The 20,587-nt window shown below is 37.1% G+C and overlaps 2 protein-coding genes across 3 annotated transcripts in view; both read left to right on the top strand.

Annotated features, from left to right (window-relative positions):
* The first annotated feature begins 580 nt into the window (after positions 1 to 580).
* On the top strand, positions 581 to 15,508 carry eogt (EGF domain-specific O-linked N-acetylglucosamine (GlcNAc) transferase). Of its 2 annotated transcripts, none has more exons than XM_082156259.1 (16): positions 581 to 691; positions 4,737 to 4,978; positions 5,199 to 5,299; positions 6,754 to 6,862; positions 7,045 to 7,139; positions 7,267 to 7,371; positions 8,432 to 8,538; positions 8,638 to 8,741; positions 10,066 to 10,158; positions 10,248 to 10,319; positions 10,614 to 10,700; positions 11,843 to 11,911; positions 12,111 to 12,172; positions 12,255 to 12,374; positions 13,810 to 13,912; positions 14,387 to 15,508. In XM_082156259.1, exons 2-16 carry the CDS (start codon positions 4,781 to 4,783, stop codon positions 14,531 to 14,533), a joined length of 1,572 nt encoding a protein of 523 aa, XP_082012385.1. In that variant the 5' UTR covers positions 581 to 691; positions 4,737 to 4,780; the 3' UTR covers positions 14,534 to 15,508. The 2 variants fall into 2 exon arrangements, with proteins under 2 accessions (XP_082012385.1, XP_082012386.1); XM_082156260.1 differs by lacking the exon at positions 581 to 691 and adding an exon at positions 1,704 to 3,451.
* A 4,373-nt stretch (positions 15,509 to 19,881) lies between these two features.
* tafa4b (TAFA chemokine like family member 4b) overlaps positions 19,882 to 20,587 on the top strand; it is a 52,686-nt gene continuing 51,980 nt past the window's right edge. The window contains exon 1 of the mRNA XM_082156315.1: positions 19,882 to 20,279. The gene's annotated coding sequence lies outside the window, so the exon portion shown is untranslated. The remainder of the gene's footprint in view (positions 20,280 to 20,587) is intronic.

Consider the following 20,587-nt stretch of genomic DNA (forward strand, 5'->3'; position numbering starts at 1 on the left):
TTTTAATTATATAGTAATGAATGTATTTGTATTATAATTAATAATATTCTGCTTTCATTTTTCAAGCTTTATTATTGTTTTAATGTTTAATAATGACTAAGATATTATTTTAAGTCATATAACAAGGGTTAATAATAGTCATTATTATTATTTCTGCTTTGATTTTTTTTTACCAGCTGTATTAATGTTTTTAATGTTAAATAATTATGAAATATTATTGTAAATTATATAGTAATTGATATATTATTTTTAGTAGTAGTATTAATAATCTCTAAGATATTATTTTAGTCATGAATTATTTTAATAATAAAGATAACAACCTCAGCTTTTATTTTTTTCCAGCTTTATTAAAGTTTTTATTGTTAAATAGTTACTAAATATTATTTTAAATGATATAATAACGCGTATATTATTAATGTTATTGTTATTAATAATCTCTGCTTTAATACGCTCTTTTTAACAAAGACATTATTATTTTTTAGTTATAAAGTAACGAATATAGTATTATTGTTGTTGTTGTTAATTACAGGGCATTCTTGGACGTCCACTTAATCAGTATAAAATTAAGATCTTCTCGTGCGCCCTCTTGCGGTTAATAATAGCAGTAACACATGCCGGCTGATAGTTTCCGGTAGTATGGCGACTGCATCCCTAAATTCAACCACTGCCTTTCCTTAGTTTCTCCAAGGAGGTAAGCATATAATAATTTTTTTTGTTTTGCTAGAACTGTGACTATTCACTTAAACTTTCTCAGAGCTACTAAAAGTCGGAACAAAGTTAATTTCCTTTTGTGTGGGTATATGTGTTTTTGAGCTAGTAAAGACAGCTGATATAATATAAATGATGGTGGGACAGCTGCAAGAGTTTCTCACCCTGGCAATGTGTCAAGTCTTTGTGGTTGTTACGGTCCCCACCTCAGCTTGCACTATTATTTTTGTTGTGTGTTATTTTGTCATCGTGGTGTGTCGGTGCATTTGGGAATCGCTCTAGTTTGACTATAGCCTACCTTTAACAAGGATAAAAAAAAAAGAAAGAAAGGAAAAAAAAAAACCCCTGCAGATTTCACTACCTTTTACCATGTATCTATGGACAGGAATCCAGTATGGTACATTTACTTTTCTGTAGGACATTTAATTGAGCTGCTCCATGAAGCGAATGAGATTGGAATACACAGTGCGCCTTTGTTAATCTATTTGATCTGCCCTGTCTAGACAGATCGCATTAGACACTGAATTTAGAAGTGACGAATCTAATAGTTCAAAATCCCTTGGTAGTCATACAGTTACTCTAGCTGTTTTTACTACTGTAAATTATAAGTAATTAAAAAGGAACTTCTCTTTCAATGAATGCCAGAAGTTTATTATAATCTCTGTCATTGTGTTAAGTAGCCTATCTTTTTTTTAGTACACAATGCTTGTAATTCCAGAAGTTTTATTAAAGTATTTGGACGTAAACTATGATTATCATGGTGATTTGTGCAAAGATTGCTTAATTAAAAGGTTCATTTGGCGTTCTCCGGTCACATTTGCATAATGTGGGTGTTTTTTTCCCACGGGTTTTTAATCATGTAATAATCTGTAATTACGTTGTCATAATTATAAGGCAACACAGCAAAGCAGTTGGTCATTTCCCCTTGCCAAAAAAAAATAAATAAAAAATTGTAGTAGTAACATTCTATTAACTGTTTCTACATCAAGGTATAGGAAGACAAACAGTTTGTAACACTGGTGTACTCAGGAACAGGCTGAAGGCTCAGATTAAATCCAAACACCACTTTAATAGTAACTCAGTAATCAGGTAACAGGCAGGGAAACTCACATTTACACAGTGTAGTATTACGGTGATCAAACAAGGAGTGCAGGAGAATGAACAACTTAAGTAGTGAACAGAATGAGGATATTACTAAACACAGCTGACACACATTAACTCATAATGACGGTAACCAAGGAGACGGAAGAGTGGCGGGAAAATGAACAAAGAAACGTGTGACAGATGAAAACACCCTGAAAGTCCAGGAACAATACTAAACTGAACGTGACATAACGTCCCTCCCGGCAAGGCGCGTCCTCGCGCTGTAGAAGATTGTTGACAGATGAAGAGATGGCGGAGGTTTAGGAGGAGGACGAGGACGTGGTGAAGGGCTGGTGAAAGGAGCAGAAGGACAGATAGATAACGACGACCAGGGAGGAGCAGGAGGTAGCATCCATGGTGGAGAAGACAGGAGGAGTGGCCAGGTGGATAGAGCTCAGCCATGCCGGTAGACCAAGAGCTACCAAGAGCTCAGCCATGCCGGTAGACCAAGACGGAGTCGACGGCGGGAGGAGCCATGATGGTGATGACATCTGGGGAACGACCGATGGCAAAGGAGCCTTGGGAGGTGGAGCCCACCGCGCAGACGGAAGTCCGAGGAAGTGATGGGACGCCAATGATCTAGGCGGCTGCGACGGAGCCTCCGCGACAACCCCCAGAGATGGAAGTGGGGATCCAGAAGGCTGAGGACGAGCTGGTGTGACCGAGGGCGGAGGTGGAGACTGAGGGAGGGTGGAGCTTGCCGAAGTCAGAAGGGGTGGAGTGCCGGAGAGCAGCGGACGGCCCGCAAGTTCGCAGCGGAGGCGTGGCGATGTTCGACCCAGGTGGAGCCGGCGGTCCGAGGGAGCCCGGTGAGGCCGAGTGGCTGATGGTCAAAGCTGGAGTCGAGGGGGGGAAGGAGCGCGGGCGCAGGCTGGAGGCGGAGCCAAGGGCTCATCACACCCAGGAGTAGTAGGCTCCACGGTGTAACCACACCACTGAGAGGAGGATGAGGTGACACAGAGGGACTGATGGGGGGTGATGACTCAGTGGCAGGCCTGGCTGAGGACTGAAAATGGAGAGTGGCACAAAAACGACAAAAAATAGAGCATTCCTGATGGCAGTATGGAGAGGTGGTGGAAGAGGGAGGCTGGGTGAGGATAACAGGACTGATGAAGAAGATTCAGATTCAGATGAGTTCAAGGGATACAGGGAATTACACTCTCCACACTCAAATAAACTGTCCAACAGGTCCAGCCGGTGCTCGCTCTTAGTGGCAGGAGGGCGTGGCTCGCTTCCATCCCCTCAAACTCGATGAGGATTCCCACGGCGATGGGCGTGTTCACACCCCTGGTCAGACTCTTCGTGGTGCTTCAACTCCGGGCCAATGGTGTGCTCTGCCCTCCTATTCTCGGGCACAGGCTCAATCGTCGCTGTAAGCAGAAGTCTCCAGTCTGCGGGGGGCTCAGGTGTCGTCGATCGGGGTGGTGATGGGCTGGGCTCTGGGTCTGGCCGGGTTCTGGATCGGGGCCGTACGCTCTCCAGACACCTCACCACAGCTTCTCTCCAACTCAATCCGGTGGTGTCTGGAAGGTAGATGGGGTTGTGGAAGTTTGCCCCGATCCAGAACAGGGTCTTTAGGGTCTCGTCGTCGCACAGGCTGGTAAGTGCAAGACAACAGAAGTTCGTGAAGCTCAAAGGGCAGGGCTCTCCTGAGCCACCGAAATAAACTGAGATCTTATATCCATTTGGAAGGTCCGGTCATCTGTAACACTGTGGTGTACTCAGGAACAGGCTGAAGGCTCAAAAGATGAGATCTAAACAACACTTTAATAGTAACACTCAATAATCATGTAACAGGCAGGGAAACTCACATTTACACAGTGTAGTATTACAGTGACCGGAGAAGGAACAACTTAAGTAGTGAACAGAATGAGGAGAATTACTAAACACAGCTGACACACATTAACTCATAATGACGGTAACCAAGGAGACGGAAGAGTGACGGGAAACTGAACAAAGAAACATGTGACAGATGAAAACAAACTCAAAGTCCATGAACAAAACTAAACTGAACGTGACAAAGTTATTCTTATTAATTTTTTTTTAAATTTTACAGAAATTGTAGCGTTGACTGACTGCATTTGTCAAGCTCAAACAAATATTTTTTTCATGAATAGAAAAAAATCAATTACAACAAACCAACATATAGTTTAATTAATAGGTTATATTTTTATTTATATATTTATTTATTTATTTTTAATTAATTTCGTTTTTTTTAAATGTTATTCCTAGAAAGTGACGTAAATCGCTTTACTTAAATGTTGATAAAAATGTTTGTCACAAATGGGAAATGAAACAATTTTAAAGCTTGCTTTTAGAGTATTAAAAAATCTGTGTAAAGAAGAAGTGCTTATTTTCTCTAGAGTATTAGACAAATCAGTTGTGATCGATTCCATTCAGGTACTTGTGGTAATGCTATGAAAAATAACAAAACGAGGCAGGCATTATGATTAAGTATAAATAGTTAATGATCTTACAGAGCATTTTATATATATATATATATATATATATATATAAATCCTCCCCGTTATGGTTCAATATTAGTTCTCAACCCGTATCAGAGAACATACATAACCATAATTTCTGTCGAATGTACACTTGTTTTTCTATTAATTTCCCTCAATCCTGGCCTTATTGCTTAAACAATTGAAGGAAAAAGGTCACTAATATTTCCTGTGGTAGGAGTTTCACATGGAGTAAGATCCGTTCATTTGCAGGTTCCCACACTGTTGTTACTTCCAGAGCTTTGGTGTTTGTCCTCCCCCGTAAACCATTAGTTTTCTAGCTCTAAACACGCTTGTTCTCTCTCTCTCTCTCTCTCTCTCTCTCTCTCTCTCTCTCTCTCTCTCTCTCTCTCTCTCTCTCTCTCTCATAAATGAGTGTAGGTGCTGAGAGCCAGTGTGGTTCCTTCCATGTGGCTTGAGGGACTATGCTGCTGCTGGTAGCTCTGTGCCTGGCCTGCACTTATAAAACCATCTCCACCACAGACAGTGGCCAGAACAGCAGCCACACGCCACAGCCGGACTACAGCAGCCTGGCGCTGCCTCAGCAGCATATTCCATTCTTTCTGCACAACAACAAACTATTGGTCAAACTCTGCAAGGAGGACCCGCTTTGCCCTTATAAAGTAAGCTATTTCCTCTTGTTTCTTATGGAATGCATACTAAAGTTGGGTTAGAAGTGAGACATTGTAATACATGAGCTATAATGGTGGATTAGGGGCTGATCTTTTTGGTATACAGTAGTTTGTGACTTTATTGCTAATTTCTAGTCTTGTGTATATGCTTTATTATCATTAGATGATTATACGGATGTTCTCTTAACTCTGTCTCTGTTGGCTGTGACAGGATGCTCTGTTGCTCACGAATTCCTGCTGGGGGTATGAAAAGAGCTGCTCCGCTGAGCACAGATTCAGCTATCCTGTGTGCACTAGTGTTGACTCAGGATGGTATACCTTTCTTTACTGACCTACATTTTTCTTAAACACTTTTATGTTTTCCCACTATCCATAACTATCTAATTACCCATGTATATGTATGTATATAGGCAGGACAGCAAAAATAACATCTTTCATCAAGTTTTACTCGCCTTCAAAGCTACTGAAAGATCGGAATTTGTGTAGGACACTTTTATAAGACTTTTTGGAGGAGGTAGCCATTGATCACAGTCTATTTTTATTGTATGGAAAAGAGCAGCATTAACTGTTTTTAAAGTATCTCCTTTTGTGGATGACAAACATTTGAATGACATGATGTGAATAAGTGTTGGCAGAAAGTTTTATTTTTGGTTGAATATCAAGCAATATTAGCAGATATTCGCAAAAGCTTGGGGTCGATAAGATTGTTTACGTTTTTTGAAAGTTAGTCTCTTTTGCGCACCAAGGCATTTATTTGATCAAAAATACAGTAAAAACAGTAATATTGTTAATATAATGATATTATAATATTGATAATATAATATAACATTAATATTGTTATTTAATAATTGACCCCAATATGTGTAATAATTATAATATTTTTAATCATTAATAATTATCACATGAAATAAGCCTATTATTGATGGTTTTTTTTTACAGTATTTATTACTATAGGTGAATGTTAAATTATAAATATGCTGCTGTTTATTCATTGTCAATTCATCTTTATTCATAATGCATTCATTAACATTAATAAATACAACTTGAAATAAAAAAATGCAATGTTAACAAATTGAACTTTATTGTGAAGTGTTACCCAATTATGCTTGTATAAGAACAAGTTAAATATCTATATTAAATTTTCAGATGAAGTACAGTATGTCACTGTTTGTGTTGTGGTTTCTCTCTTTGTGAAAAATCAGTTCTCAAAATTGTGGAATTTTTGATGCCAGAGATTTAGACTTTATTAAAGTGAGCCATGTGTAACAATAGACTTAACAATAAGTTGTAACACATTCTATATATATATTAATAGAAAGTTCTTCACCATATATGACCTACTGCAGGCCCCTTAGTCTCACATTTCATTCTCCTGCAGGCTCCAGCACACAGTAAGATAAATAATAGTGTTCGCATGTACGGCTTAATTTATTTATTTTCAAAAAAATAAAATCTTCTTCACTTTAAGATTCATGTCAACTGTAGTTCCATAAACTATTCTGTGAAACATTGTTGAATTCAACTGTTTCTTTTCACCCGTGTCTTACAAATATTTTTTTCAATTCGCACTACAAACCCTATTCACCGTGGAAAGCAAAGTTGTGTTCCTTTAATCTAGTGCTAATATTAAGCTAACACAAGTTACTAACATTTGAACACAGGCTGTTTTCCGCTGTGTCACTCAAGCACTTCAAGGACTTTACCTTCTATACAAAGACTTCTATTATCTACTCCACATAGTGCCACTGTCTGTCTTCTTTCTGTAGGGCGGGCTCTATTCAGACTGCACAGGAACTGTTCTGGAAGCAGGCAGATTTTGGCTACGTGAGGGAGCGTCTCAGTGAGATGAAGACATTGTGCAAGCCGTCGAGTCCTGTGAGTTTCCCTCTTCTACCTCTGTCTCATTTGCCTCGTCTTTACCGTGGTAAAGCTCTGGTAAAGTCCTCCAGAGCTTTGAGCATGAGCACTGAGCTTAAGACATAAGGGCTGTTTTAAACATGTCCAAACAATACTGGGAACAAACTTGCAAATACAAGTTTGAAACTTTTTTTAAAAAGGGTGATTCCTCTCTGAAGTGCTCCAGTTATATGCGGTTCTGCAGAGCCACAAACCTGTACCTGGACCTGAGGAGTCCCCGCAGAGGTCACGAGAGGTCAGTGCAATGCAAAACCCTGTGAAATAGTTCTCTCTCTGGCAGAACTGCGAGAACTTCCTGTCTAAATTAGTCCTCTTTCTTTCTCTCTCTCTCTCTCCATCTCTCTTCCTCTATGCCACTGCAGGTATAAAGAGGATTTCCTGGAACAGGGTGAGATCGGTGGTCACTGCAGCCTTAATAGTAAAGCACTAGCTGCAGAAGGGACACACAAGAGTCCTCTTCAGTCTTGGTAAATAACTTTATATATAACTTTTATGTCCAAATAAAAAACTTCATGGACATTTATTGCATTAATGTATTTCTTAACATATGTGGCAAAACATTTAGAAACCAAGATGGATTAACTACTATGGGGTCAGTAAGATTTTTTTTCTTTTGAAAAAATATACTTGGTATTATTTTATTTTACTTTTATAGATGCATTAAATTGCACAAAAGTGACAATAAAATGTATAATGTTACAAAATATATATATTTTTTTCTAATAAATGCTGTTCTTTTGAACTTTCTATTGATCAAAGAATCAATCTGTCATGGTCTGTTTTCAACATTGATAATAATAATAAATGTTTATAGAGCACAAACGCTGCACATTAAAATAATTTCTGAAGGATCATGTGACATGAAGACTAAAGTAATGATGCTGAAAATTCAGCTTTGCCATCACAGGAATACATTTAATTCTAAAATATATTATAATAGAAAACAGTTATTTTAAATTTTGAAAAAATCGTACTGATTCCAAATATTTGAACAGTAGAATATATCTGCTAATGTCTCTTGACATTCACATCATTTACTTACCTTATGCCATTCAAAACCATTTTTCGTTCACAAAAGGAGATATTTAAAAAAAAATTCATGCTGCTCTTTTCCATACAATAAAAATAGACTGTGATCAATGGCTACCTCCTCCAGAAAGTGCCACAAAAGTGCCCCATATCATTTTTTTTTAGCTATATTCCTATCTTTGAAATCCATTCAATAGCTTTAAGTTAACTTAAGTTTGCAGGAAAATTGACCATTTTCACAGAATGTGATAATACGTTTCCCAAGTTGTCATTATCGCAAAACTCTATTGTGGAAACTCTATCACAGATTTTTTCTTTTGCTATTGGAGCAAATGGAAATACAAAAATGATATTTGTTGTTGTTTCTCGTTCCCCGCTATAGAAGTTTACCCAACTATGACGACTTCTGAGAACCCCAGAAATGCGACAAGGGTCCATATTAAAGTTTTAAGATATAAAACAGACTTTTATGTTCATGTCTTGTTTTTCCTCTCTCAGGTTTGCTGAATTGCAGACATACTCAGAGCTCGACTTCCAGCCCCAGGACGATGGCCATTGTGATGTTATAATTGACAGACCAACCGTCTTCATGAAGCTGGATGCAGGTAATCTTTCTGTGGGAATTAAGGGACCTTTTTGTTTAGTCATCAGAAAGGCTTTTATTTTTTATTTTTTATAATTCATGCTTCTCCTGTCTTTTGCAGGAGTGAACATGTACCATCATTTCTGTGACTTTGTCAACCTCTACATCTCCCAGCACATCAATAATTCCTTCAGCCGTGACATAAACATCGTCATGTGGGACACAGTAAGTGTTCATCTCTCTTAAACACACAAACATTCTTTGCTTCTAATATGTCTTCCAGTAAATCATCAACCATGATAGAGAGCTTAGAGAGCATTTCTTTCAAACACTAACGGAAGGTTTGTTGTTTAAACCGACTGCCAGTTTCAGGAGGTGTGCGGTTCCTAAAAGAGAAAGATAAAAAGGAAACAGTGGGCTGAAAATAAAGTGACTTACGAGAAAACCTTATCCTGCCTATTGTTCAGACGCTGGTATTTCAAGGGTGAGGAACTGAGGAAGAGGGAAAATGAAGGGGTGTGTAGAAAGAGGGAGACTTTTTTTGTATGAAACAATGGAATGCAAAATTAAATCCACCTTGTAATATTATTATATATTTATGTACTTGAGAATTATGTTTTTAACCATGTCTAAGCTACGTTTGACAACCGCATTTACTTGAAGGTGTAAATCTCGAAATGTCCCATTCACACAGCAACTTACACTAGCATCTCAAATTCGAATACTGTCTGTATGAACGTTAACTGGGAGTCAAGCCAGTATTCTCAACCATGATAGTGACCAAGTAATATCAAAGATGGCGACGTCCATAAAACTGAAAAGTCTTATTACTTTTGACACGACAAGAGTTCAATCGAGTTGCAAGTTAATCCGTCAAATCTTTATTAACCGAGAGCAGCATTATACACGGTAGACAGGCATTTGTGCAGCGCATAGCGGCTCCCTCGCGACAGCTCAGTTCAGTTCAGTCCGGTTCAGTCCGGTTCCGTTCACAGAGCGTGAGAATGCGGTACGTGAGTCCTCAAGTTTTTCGGGTGTGAGTTCGGTTACAGAATGCGGTTGTCACTCTGTGTGAACGTCACCGTATTAAGGACTCAAATGCATTCTGTTGCTGTGTGAACGTGGCCAGTGTGTCTAGACTTTGAATGGTCCTTTTGGATTTTAGTTTCAACCGTAGATTAAGAGAGATTAGGAAAATAAGGTTTAGAATCTAATCCAATTAAGGAGATAAGTTTAGGTAAGGTAAAGACTCTTAGTTCCTGTCTGAATTAATTAATTGGTTATTGCATGACTTTTGACTGATCATGATGGCTATTTTGAATATGCAGACAAAGCTATCATACAGTAACTCATCTGTCAATACCATTGCTGAATATTTTCTCCTTAAAACTGCAGTGTATCAAAGACCATCTAAACAATTTGATTTACATTTACATTTAAATGTAATTTTGATGATCAAAGATGAGTTTTAAGGGATAACATTATTGACTGCAGGTGGACTTTAAAAAAAAATCATCAATGCATTTAATTGAGTTGTTTTGTCTGTCAGAGTGTGTATGGATATGGAGACCTGTTCAGTGAAACGTGGCAGGCTTTCACAGATTATGACATCATTCACCTCAAAAACTTTGACTCCAAAAAGGTAAAAGACTTTTACACCACATCACCAGTCCACACTTTTATCAGCATCCCAGTGTTTTGGTGCTATTTAAAAGTATGTGTTTTTCACAGGTGTGTTTTAGAGACGCATTTTTCTCTCTCCTTCCAAGAATGCGATATGGCCTTTTCTACAACACCCCTCTTGTACGTATCCTTATAATTGGCATGCATCTGTTGCTCTCAAGTGTCCCCCCCCCTCCATTTAGCATTTGTTCATCTCATCATGTTCATCTGCTGTCTTCTGTCTATGTTAATGCATCTCTGCGTGACATCTTTGGATGCTGTGCTTGTGATATAGAGTATTTGCCTTGTGTGAGACTGAACTCATCTGGTGCTGCCGCTCAAATCATCCTCATATTAATGATTGTGTGCCTCTGCCTTCTGTGTGCAAATGACATGAAGAGAAGATTTAACTGACAGATGTGTGTAATTTGATAGATCTCTGACTGCCACAGTAAGGGGCTGTTCAAGGCGTTTTCCCAGCATGTCCTTTATCGACTCAATGTCCCACAAGATGGACCGAAGGTAAACATGCTTGAACTCACACACACAGTCACACACACACACACGCACACGCACACGCACACGCACACGCACACGCACACGCACACGCACACGCACACGCACACACATCATACGATACACGCACACAGATCATGATTTGATTCCTGTCTTCTAATAATAGAAAGACAATCATTCTCTCTGCATGAGATACTAATATATCTATATGTGTTTGATAATGTCTGGAAAACAAAAGAGATTTTTTAAAGAGTGATTTAACAAAGAGATTGTTGTGTGATGTTATGAGCATAAAAATGCCAAAATTAGCACAGGTAACAGATTATATAATTCGTAAATTGTTTATCCATACATTTATAAACACAATTTTCGTCTTGTGCTAATTTTGAAATTGTTATGCTCATAAAATCACAGAACCTCCTAGTGAAATCTGACATTATCAAACACATATAGATATCAAAAAAGACATCAAACATTATATTTATATTTTATAATATTTTAATTCTTATAATTTTAAATAAATAATTAATTAAATTTCAAATTTTATTATTTATTTTATTTTAAATATCAAATTAATTTTCATTCTTAAAAATAAATAAATTATAATTTTATATAATATATATTTTAATTTTTTAAATACTAGATTTCTTATTAATTTAAATAAATCATTATTTTATCATTCATATTATTCTTTATTGTTTTATTATAAATATTAAATTAATTGTAATCCTTATACTTTTAAATACATAAATATTAAATTGTAATATTATAATATTTATAGCCATATTTTCAATATTTTTTTGCCACACGTTTTGTGTAGGAAGATTAGCAATAATGTTTAGATTAAGGTCACACACATATACCTAAAATAGTTTATTTATCGTCATGATTATACTATCTACCACTAGAAGGCACTGTTGTACAATTTATTCCTTCACATGGATTTTGTCATGAGGGAGCCCAGTTCTTATCACACATATTATGACATTTACTTCCTCTTTACCCACCTAAAAAAAGGTGTAAATAACAAATTCTCATGTCTGAATGTATTTTGAAAATGAATTATATATGTTACAAAATATATAACTTAAGATATAAATGTGTGTTGAAAAATGTATGAAATCTATGATGTCCTTCTGCTCTGTCAGGTGGGCCAAGTCCGTGTCACTCTGTTGGCAAGAAGCACTGACTACCGTAGGATAATAAACCAGCAGGAGGTGAATGCTCTATCTCTCTCTTTGCTCATCATTGATTTATCACTCTGCTTCCTTAACTGCCCATTTAAACTCTTATTTGCTGAAGACCCCTGCTTGGTAAAAAGCCTCGATTTACTTGGCCTCTGTCCACATGAGTGTGAGGTCTCGTTAATCACCCTCTGAATCCCTGCTGTGTGTGTGTGTGTATGTGTGTGTTCAGCTTATCAATGCCCTGAAGACTGTGCCTTTATTCGAGGTCAAGCTGGTGGATTACAAATTCAAGTGAGTTATTCTGTCTTTGTTGTTTTTAAATGTAGCGTTTTTTTGGGTGTTTGCGTGATTGAAAGCTGATGTGTATTCTTAGAGAGATGCCGCTTCTGGAGCAGATCCACGCCACACACAACTCTGACATCTTCATTGGGATGCATGGAGCCGGACTGACCCACCTCCTCTTTCTTCCCGACTGGGCCGTCATATTTGAATTGTATGTAACTCTCTGCTTTCTAAGTGATCTGCGTGGCCAGCTATGCTGTACTATAGAGCTGTCAGTCTGAGGAATGTAAATACTTCTTCACTCCACTTCACTTTTAAGTTTTAGTCACTTTAAAACCCTCAGAGTTTATATAAACAGTTATTGGTGACAGTCTGATGTTTAAATCATGTTTATACCACTTGATTGTATTAAAACAACCAAAAAGGTTAAAAGTTGAAGCATTTATTGCGAGTTATAAATGACAAATGTGAGAAGTGTTAGCATGGTTGACGGACATCCCATGAAGAAATGCATTGTTTTCTGATGCGTTTAGTTTGACTTAATTTTGACTTTAATTTTGGGCTTAAAAATGGGACAAAGACTCTTAGGACTTAAAATCAAATATTTTTGCAATAAATACTTTTAAAATATTACCATTCAAAAAGTTTGGGGTTTAAGATTTTTTTTAATGTTTTTGAAAGGAGTCTCTTATGCTCCCAGAGGGAGCATTTATTTGATAAAAATACAGTTAAAAAAATGTATGTTGTGAAATATTATTACAATTTACAATCATTTTAAAGTGTAATTTATTCCTGTGATGGCAAAGCTGAATTTTCAGTCTTCAGTGTCACATGATCCTTCAGAAATCGTTCTAATATGCTGATTTGGTGCTTAAGAAACAGTTGTGCTGCTTAATATTTTTCAGGAAACAATGATTCATTTTTCAGGTTTTTTTTGATGAGTAGAAAGTTCAAAAGAATAGCATTTATTTGAAATAGAAATATTTAATAACATTGTAAATGTCTTTAATGTCACTTTTGATCAATATAATGTGTCCTTGCTGAATAAAATTATAAAAAAAGAATCTTACTGATCCAAAACATTTGAATGGTAGTGTACTTAAAACTTAAAACAGGAACTTAAAACAAGGACCATCCCCACCATACACAATGAAGAAGAAACAGCAATGTGGTTGATCAAAATAGGTTTTCAAATAACATAAACTTGTTAAAATTTTTATCATTAGACTTAATCTTTTTTAAATCTTTATCTTATCCCCTGACAACCACCAATCTTGGACATTTGGTTGCATTCTTGCTTAAAAAAAAAGTTTCTTTCTGTTTTACCACTGATAAATGAATACATCACGCTATCTGCATGTGTTAAGATGTATTCCACAGTGTGCATCTGTGCATCTGACACCCATGTCATGTTATACATCTACGCAACACTCACGTGGATGCAGTCAAGCCTCTGTGCTGTACAATGTACTTTTTAATGTGTGTTACGGAGGAGGGAAGCATCTGACTGTGTCTGTGTGTGTGTGTGTGACAGTGAAATACAGCCTAATTAAACAGTTATCCATCAAACTGAGTCTGCGGAGGCTTTGTGGGCCACTTCCTGCTAAGTTTGGGACATAAAACATCCCTCTTTCTGTATTCCACAGGTACAACTGTCAAGATGAGAGCTGCTACCGTGATCTGGCCCGACTGAGGGGAGTCCATTACATGACTTGGCAGAAAAGGGACAAAGTGTTCCCCCAGGATAAGGTGAAGAGAGCACACATACACACACACACACACACACACACACACACACACACACACACACACACACACACACACACACACACACACACACACACACACACACACACACATAGCCAAACCTGTACACCACTGCCTGGATTCATTCCAGTTTATATCATTTCATTCCAGTATTCCTTTATACATTACCAAAATCACATTCGTGTGAGTAATGTTAGTACCTTTAAACTAGTTACATAACCTTCTATTAGAGAATTATAATATATTTAATTTTAATTCTCTAATAGGAATATATATACACCCACCGGCCACTTTATTAGGTAAATCTTGCTAGTACCAGGTTGGACCCCCTTTTGCCTTCAGAACTACCGGTACCTTGATTTTTCAACAAGGTGCTGGAAACATTCCTCAGTGGTTTTGGTCCATGTTGACATTATATTACTGTATATTATTGACGAATGTTTTGTTCTGTCTCAGGGTCATCATCCTACTCTTGGGGAACATCCTAAGTTTACCAACTACACTTTTGACGTGGAGGAGTTCATGCAGTTAGTCCTTCAAGCGGCTGAACATGTGACCCGGCACCCGGAGTGGCGTGCGAAACAAGCCCGAGATGAACTGTAACCTGTAAAACATGGTGGTCTTCTACAAGGAGATAGATGAACACATGACTCCAACAAACTCTCTGCACTCTTATACTCCTACAGCCATGCTAACGAAAAGCAAATGGCTAATATGGGAAAGCACATTTTACTTTCAGAAAAAGCATCTTTTACATTCTGCACACTGAATGTTACACTCCTGTTAAAAGACATTTTATTAGAGGATGTATTGGTTTGATGCATTTTGTGTGGTTTGTACCTCCTCTCAGGTACAGTATGTGGGCTTTTTTAGAGACTACACTTTTAAAACCTGATTTAATTGCAGCTTTGTGAATTATTTGGCTATGGGTTGAATTCCAATGTAGTTTGTAAGACATCTTTAGACAGCACCAAAAAAAAATTAGGGGATCAGGCTTTGGGTACTGAACTAATGTTGAGTGTACCCACATAGTTTGGTAGCATTATTTATAACAGTCAAACCATATTTAAAGCATTTTTGGTGCCTTTTAATGCATTTAGGCAAGGGAGATGACCTCAGCTTCATATTTATTACAGTGTCAGTTACTTTTTTATTTCTTTGGCTAGTTAAAGTATTCATTTTGTAAATGCAAAACTATCTTAAGGGATTCATTACTCCAGTCCTGTTGCACACATCAAGATGTTTGTTCAGTATTGCTTTATTTTATAAAATATTTTTTATCAGTATTAATATCCTCAGACCCCTTCATAAAGTTTCTGAACAGTTTCTGTAAAGTATCAGAATTTTAAGTTCTAGTTTTAGTTGAAGTCAAAGTTTTTTGACTCTGTTTTTGAAAACATCTGTTTTGTATGTGTATGCATTTGGAAAATGAAATGAAGCTATTTAAAACAAATAATTGTGTACAAGATTTCATCTTTCTCACATACATTGAGAAATAATGAAAAATACATAAAACATTATTTATGGATATCACTAAAATGTTGCCTTTATCATAAATCAGTCATTAAAAGAACTTGACTTATTTCTGCTGTTCTCTCTGTGTTTCATAGTGTAAGACTCTATACGACAGACAAAAAGTGCACTGGTTTGAGACGTGCTGTCACTGCCATTAATCTCTGTGACCTCAAAGCTGAAACCCGGAAACCTGAGGACACAGGGAAAACCAATGAAATGATTACCAGTTGAAACAATATTCCCAAGAAAAGCTTTCATTTGAAACATTTTAATTAGGGGAAACACCTGGAATATTTCTTAATAAATTGCCAGCTTTTCATATTATATGCATAGCACCCAGAGACATGACAAAACAAATAAAAAAATAAAAAAATAATTTTATTTACAAAACACCCGTATTTTTATTTAAATATGATCAAATAAAACAATTAATTTCCAAAAAGATTTCCATCTTAAAAAATGTGAGTGTAATATTTTATCCTTTATGTTAAGATGAATATTATATGATTGAGACATGAAAAAAATGTCCCGAATAACAGAATAATCCTGCTCTTGCACTTGTATATTGTGGCCGCTAGATGGCGGTACAACACCATTAATAATTCTGTATCATTTCTTCGAGTATCCACCATGACCCTGATGTCCCGTCTCATTCTCACACGCTGCATTCATCCTACCTGAAAGATTATTAACTCTCTAAAGTTTGTGAAATCCATCCATGGCGTTATATATTTATATTTAGGACATTATTTCGATTTATCACTTTAGATATTATCTTACTGCTTTCTCACTGACTTTTTCACAGTCTTGTACCTCGTATACGCACTTGTCAGAGGTAAATGATAAAGTTACGTTGCTTTCATTGTCTCTTGGTTGTTATAGAGAGGCTAAATGAGTGTGTGCTCGAACACAGACAGTTTATTACAAACGGCGGGCTGCACTTGCTCTGTAATTACTGCTAGTAACAGGAGAGTTATAGTCGCGCGCGTGAAGGATTATTCTCCGTCTCAGTGCTTTCTAATGATGAACCCCACACAGCTAATAACGCCAGCCTTTTCCCTTCATGTCTTATTCAGTGAATTCTTTCTCCGCGCGCGGGTGGCCTTATTTTGTCGTGTTTAAAGTAATGGGATGTCACTGGTGGAATTGTTTGGGAGTGAGCAATTATTACCGCCCTCCTTCCCCTCTCTTCTGCTGAAAAATTTGCTCCCCAAACCCTGTATCCTCCTCATACACACTGTATCCTCCTCATACACACTGTATCATCCTCATACACACTGCATCATGTAAATGAGCGCCGCTGCTCTTACCTCTGAGGAAACATGATGATTATAAAAGTTCCTTCCTCGAAATGTTTGTCTTTTCTGTTTCTGAAAGGTAATTTATGAAGTCAATTTCTTAATTTAAATGATTATATTATTATAAGAGTAAATAAATTGCATGGTGGTGTCATCTGAGGATAAATTTCAATGTTTTTAAATGTATTTATATTTGTGCCTTTAAGAAGTAACAAGGTTGACAGCTTTAGTTCATTTAGTCATTAGCTTTTCTTTTGCTCAAGGTCATGACACATAAGGTGTTTATTAGAAAGAGAATTTTTATTTTTATATATGTATATTTTTGATTATACCCCTACAGATATCTAACTTTCAGTAGTAAGTTGTAAAAAAAACGACATGATTAGTAGGCTAAGTCATGGCAAATTATGTTTTTACATGAATTCATCAAAATAATGTAGCATTTTAATAAGTTATACGAGATTCAAGTCAGTTTGATATAATTTAAGTTGAAATGACTTGCACAACTAAGTTTACATGCAACTGAATGTAAGTTTTTTATTTAAAATATGTGGAAAATTTTTTACAGAGTACAAACTTGAGCTAACCTCACAAAACACATAGAGCTAGTGACAAAAAGAAGAAACACTTGTCTTCGAAGAGTTTATTCAATCATTTTATTAAGGGTATATCAGTAAAAAGTGGTAATGGTAACATTTAAATGACCTGTTTTTATTAAAGTCAAAAATATTAGTCAACATCGCTAAGTAAATACATTAATTTATACCAACAAAGCAATTTTTTATGCATTAAGTCAGGTAGAAATAGCTCTTTATGGTAGTTATTGCAAGTTACCACTTTTTACAGTGTAAAAGGATCAATGTGTAACATTTTTAAATAGAATATGTGGAATAAAATCTAAAATTAAATAAAGAGACAAATTACAAATAATAGCTTTTATTTTGTATTAATATTGAATATATTTATCAGTACAAATTACTGTTTTTTATTTCCATATTATTTACAAAATAAAAAATAAAATGTTTTTTGTTGATGCCTTTAGTAACACATTGGTGTTAGCTTTTTATTGTCACTGTTTGCACATTAGAGACTCTTTTAATGACCCAAAAAACGCAGTGCATGATTTAATGAAAAAATAATATTTATTGCCAAAATATGTCTGGCTGTTTGTGGGCCCAACTTTCCTGTCTGGCCCTGCTGTCTTTTGGCTCTATATGACACACAGTCTCTTTTATCCTTCTTCCCTGAGTGTCAATATTTCAGGAAATGAATTTTCGCTCTGACTTTCGACAGAGTGCTACGCAATGTTCCTTCGGCACTGTTCAGTTATGATTCTCCCATTCTTGCCTGCTTTGGAACCGAGATTAGATTTGTTTGTTATCATCCATTACCCATTTCCATTGTCTTCATGCATAATATCCATTATCCTGCGTGTATCAACGTGGCTTAATCTGATTCATCTCACGAAGAAGAAAAAAAAATTCTCACCACTGAACAGAAATAAATCAATTACCAACAGCTCATCTTACATACCCACTTCTACAGGCGTCCCACAAAGCAAGAAAACATTCTCTTTCAGAGGATAAATGTGGAAATATTGATTGTGTTGGAAGAAATATTCCTCAAGTTATGATCAGACATTTCCATAATGCTCAGTCCTCCGAGAGAACAATCTCAGAAGGAAGAAGTCTCAGCGGGGATCCTATAACACAAGCTCTCTGATAAAAGACATTTGTGCCCTTTCCTCCAATTCGACTCTGTCAGCATTATTACGACTTGTATTCTCTCATATGCCAGTTGTACATTAAATGCTGTAAGTTATATGCAAAACATTCATTCTTGGAGCTGTCAGTTCTTGTGAAGCAACCAACTTGCTTGACTGACGAAAGGAAGTCCATTGTGAAAGCAAGATGTGCTGTCCATGGTGCTGAAATGAACTCCATAATGTCCAATTGTAGTCGATAATGTGGAGGAGTTATCAATTCCCTGTTACATATTTGACACATGCACTTATAATAGGTTCATTTATGGGAGGCTTATTAATTGATATACCTTTGATGATCTGATCAACCGAGACAGGTGCTTCTCTCACTTCATCACTTGTACACTAGCCTATAGCCACATCTAAATATTCTACACATGGCGCCACAACATGTGATGACTCCTTACATTCTCTCTGCAAAAGTGCAATTGGCCAGCAATTTTTGCCCAAGGTCCTTGAAAACAAGTAGCGAACATCTAGAGAGCTTCACAAGGTTGTTTGTGGTTAATATTTTATTAGGTAAATGTCCGGGCCGAAGAGGATGTTCAATGGTGAAAATAAATAGCATGGAATATTGAGTGCAATGGCAGTACTTTTAAAATGAGGATTCAAATGGGTTATATTTCTTGTTGTACCGAATACCCCTTTTATCTCTCTCTCTTTTTTTTTTTTTATACATGAAGGAGACAAAGATTCCAATTTCCTAGCCGAGACGACCGGGGATTGGAGACGCATATCAAAGGATAGTTGGTGTGTAGGTGGCTTAACCCAGGACTTTTATATCCCTTCTTAAGTCAGACGTAGTGCGATAATGAGAAAATAAAAAAAATGTCAGGGGTATCAGATGTTAAACCTCTAAATGACCTTTTGGTGTAGGATATGGTATAGGGGCATCCAGAACTGGTATTTATGATGGAAACCGTTGATGGAGATTTCATTTCACCTGCCAGGCTCAACTTTGAGGGTTGTCAAGGCTGTGATTGGCTATTGATAAAATCATTTGCCACATGATAGAAATCTAAAGAGTCCCCGGCTATGAGACTGAACGAAATAGACTAAATCGATCTTTAAAGGATTAACCTGTTCTTGCGCATGGTAAAAACCAGACTGCGCTTCGAAGCAGGGCAGGTTGGAAGTGTAAAAAATGTAAAACCTTTCCACTCACTTTTTTGCCAGGCTGTCGTTATAGTACAGCCCGCTCACTTCAACACTTGTAAGCTATGACATCAGTTAGCGTGGATACTTGAAAGATCGCGCGCGCGGGGCGGGGGTGCAGCCGACGCACGTGCGCGGAATAAGCAAGGCAAGTTCGCAGTTCTCTTGTCAAATCGATCGCTGCTCGGGAGGAGTGTGCGAGGCGCAGTTATCATCGCAGACTTCCTCATCACTCACAGTCCCAGCGGTTCCGCAGGAAGACAGCTGTTAATAACCTAACAAGCATGTCTGGAACATTATAAGGCCATTAGTCTACTAACCTCCATATGGATTTACGCACTTCTTTTCTGAGATTCAATCGCTGACGGTGCTTTTCGCTTTTTCTTTTTCGTCCTCTCTCGTTCATCCCGTCGGTGATGTTTGGCGAAGAGATTCGCAAAATAATGGGCAAATTCGGTTCATGAACTCTCCGTTTCGCTCTCCGTGTGATGGACAGGCGGCGATCGAGTTCGAGCTTGGCTGGAGTTAGTAGAAAGTGAGCTCGTTTAAAACAAACATCTGTCTTCAGACTCCTGTCACATCTGAAGCAAGGAGAATGCCCTCGCTTTCATAAACGGAGGTAAACTGCTTTTCATTCTCTATTTTGGATCAGTCTTCAGCTTAAACTGTGACATTGATTAGTTGTTGGCTGCAAATTGATATTGATATTCCATAAACGCTAAGCAGAGCGTTAGTCGCACGCAAGTAGCGCGCTTTCCCAAAAGCATCGTTATCTTTAGCACGTAAGAACGTTCGTAAATTAAGTCCAATGGGTGCAACTTAAACGGATCTTTTTTGTATCCGTTTTTGCAGTATATCCGAGTCAAAGGGATATTTAATAAATAGTGTGAATGCATCTTGAGCATTACAAACACGAACACAATTGTT

This window comes from Leuciscus leuciscus (genome assembly GCF_965113295.1).
Source record: "Leuciscus leuciscus genome assembly, chromosome: 23".
NCBI lineage: Eukaryota > Metazoa > Chordata > Actinopteri > Cypriniformes > Leuciscidae > Leuciscus > Leuciscus leuciscus.

Bases quoted from the DNA above. Each gene is read 5' to 3' on its own strand.
- eogt (XM_082156259.1), top strand. From the start codon at position 4,781: ATGCTGCTGCTGGTAGCTCTGTGCCTGGCCTGCACTTATAAAACCATC. The intron at 10,320-10,613 runs GTACGTATCCTT...GTAATTTGATAG, and splicing joins TTTTCTACAACACCCCTCTT to ATCTCTGACTGCCACAGTAA. The intron at 13,913-14,386 runs GTGAAGAGAGCA...GTTCTGTCTCAG, and splicing joins AAGTGTTCCCCCAGGATAAG to GGTCATCATCCTACTCTTGG.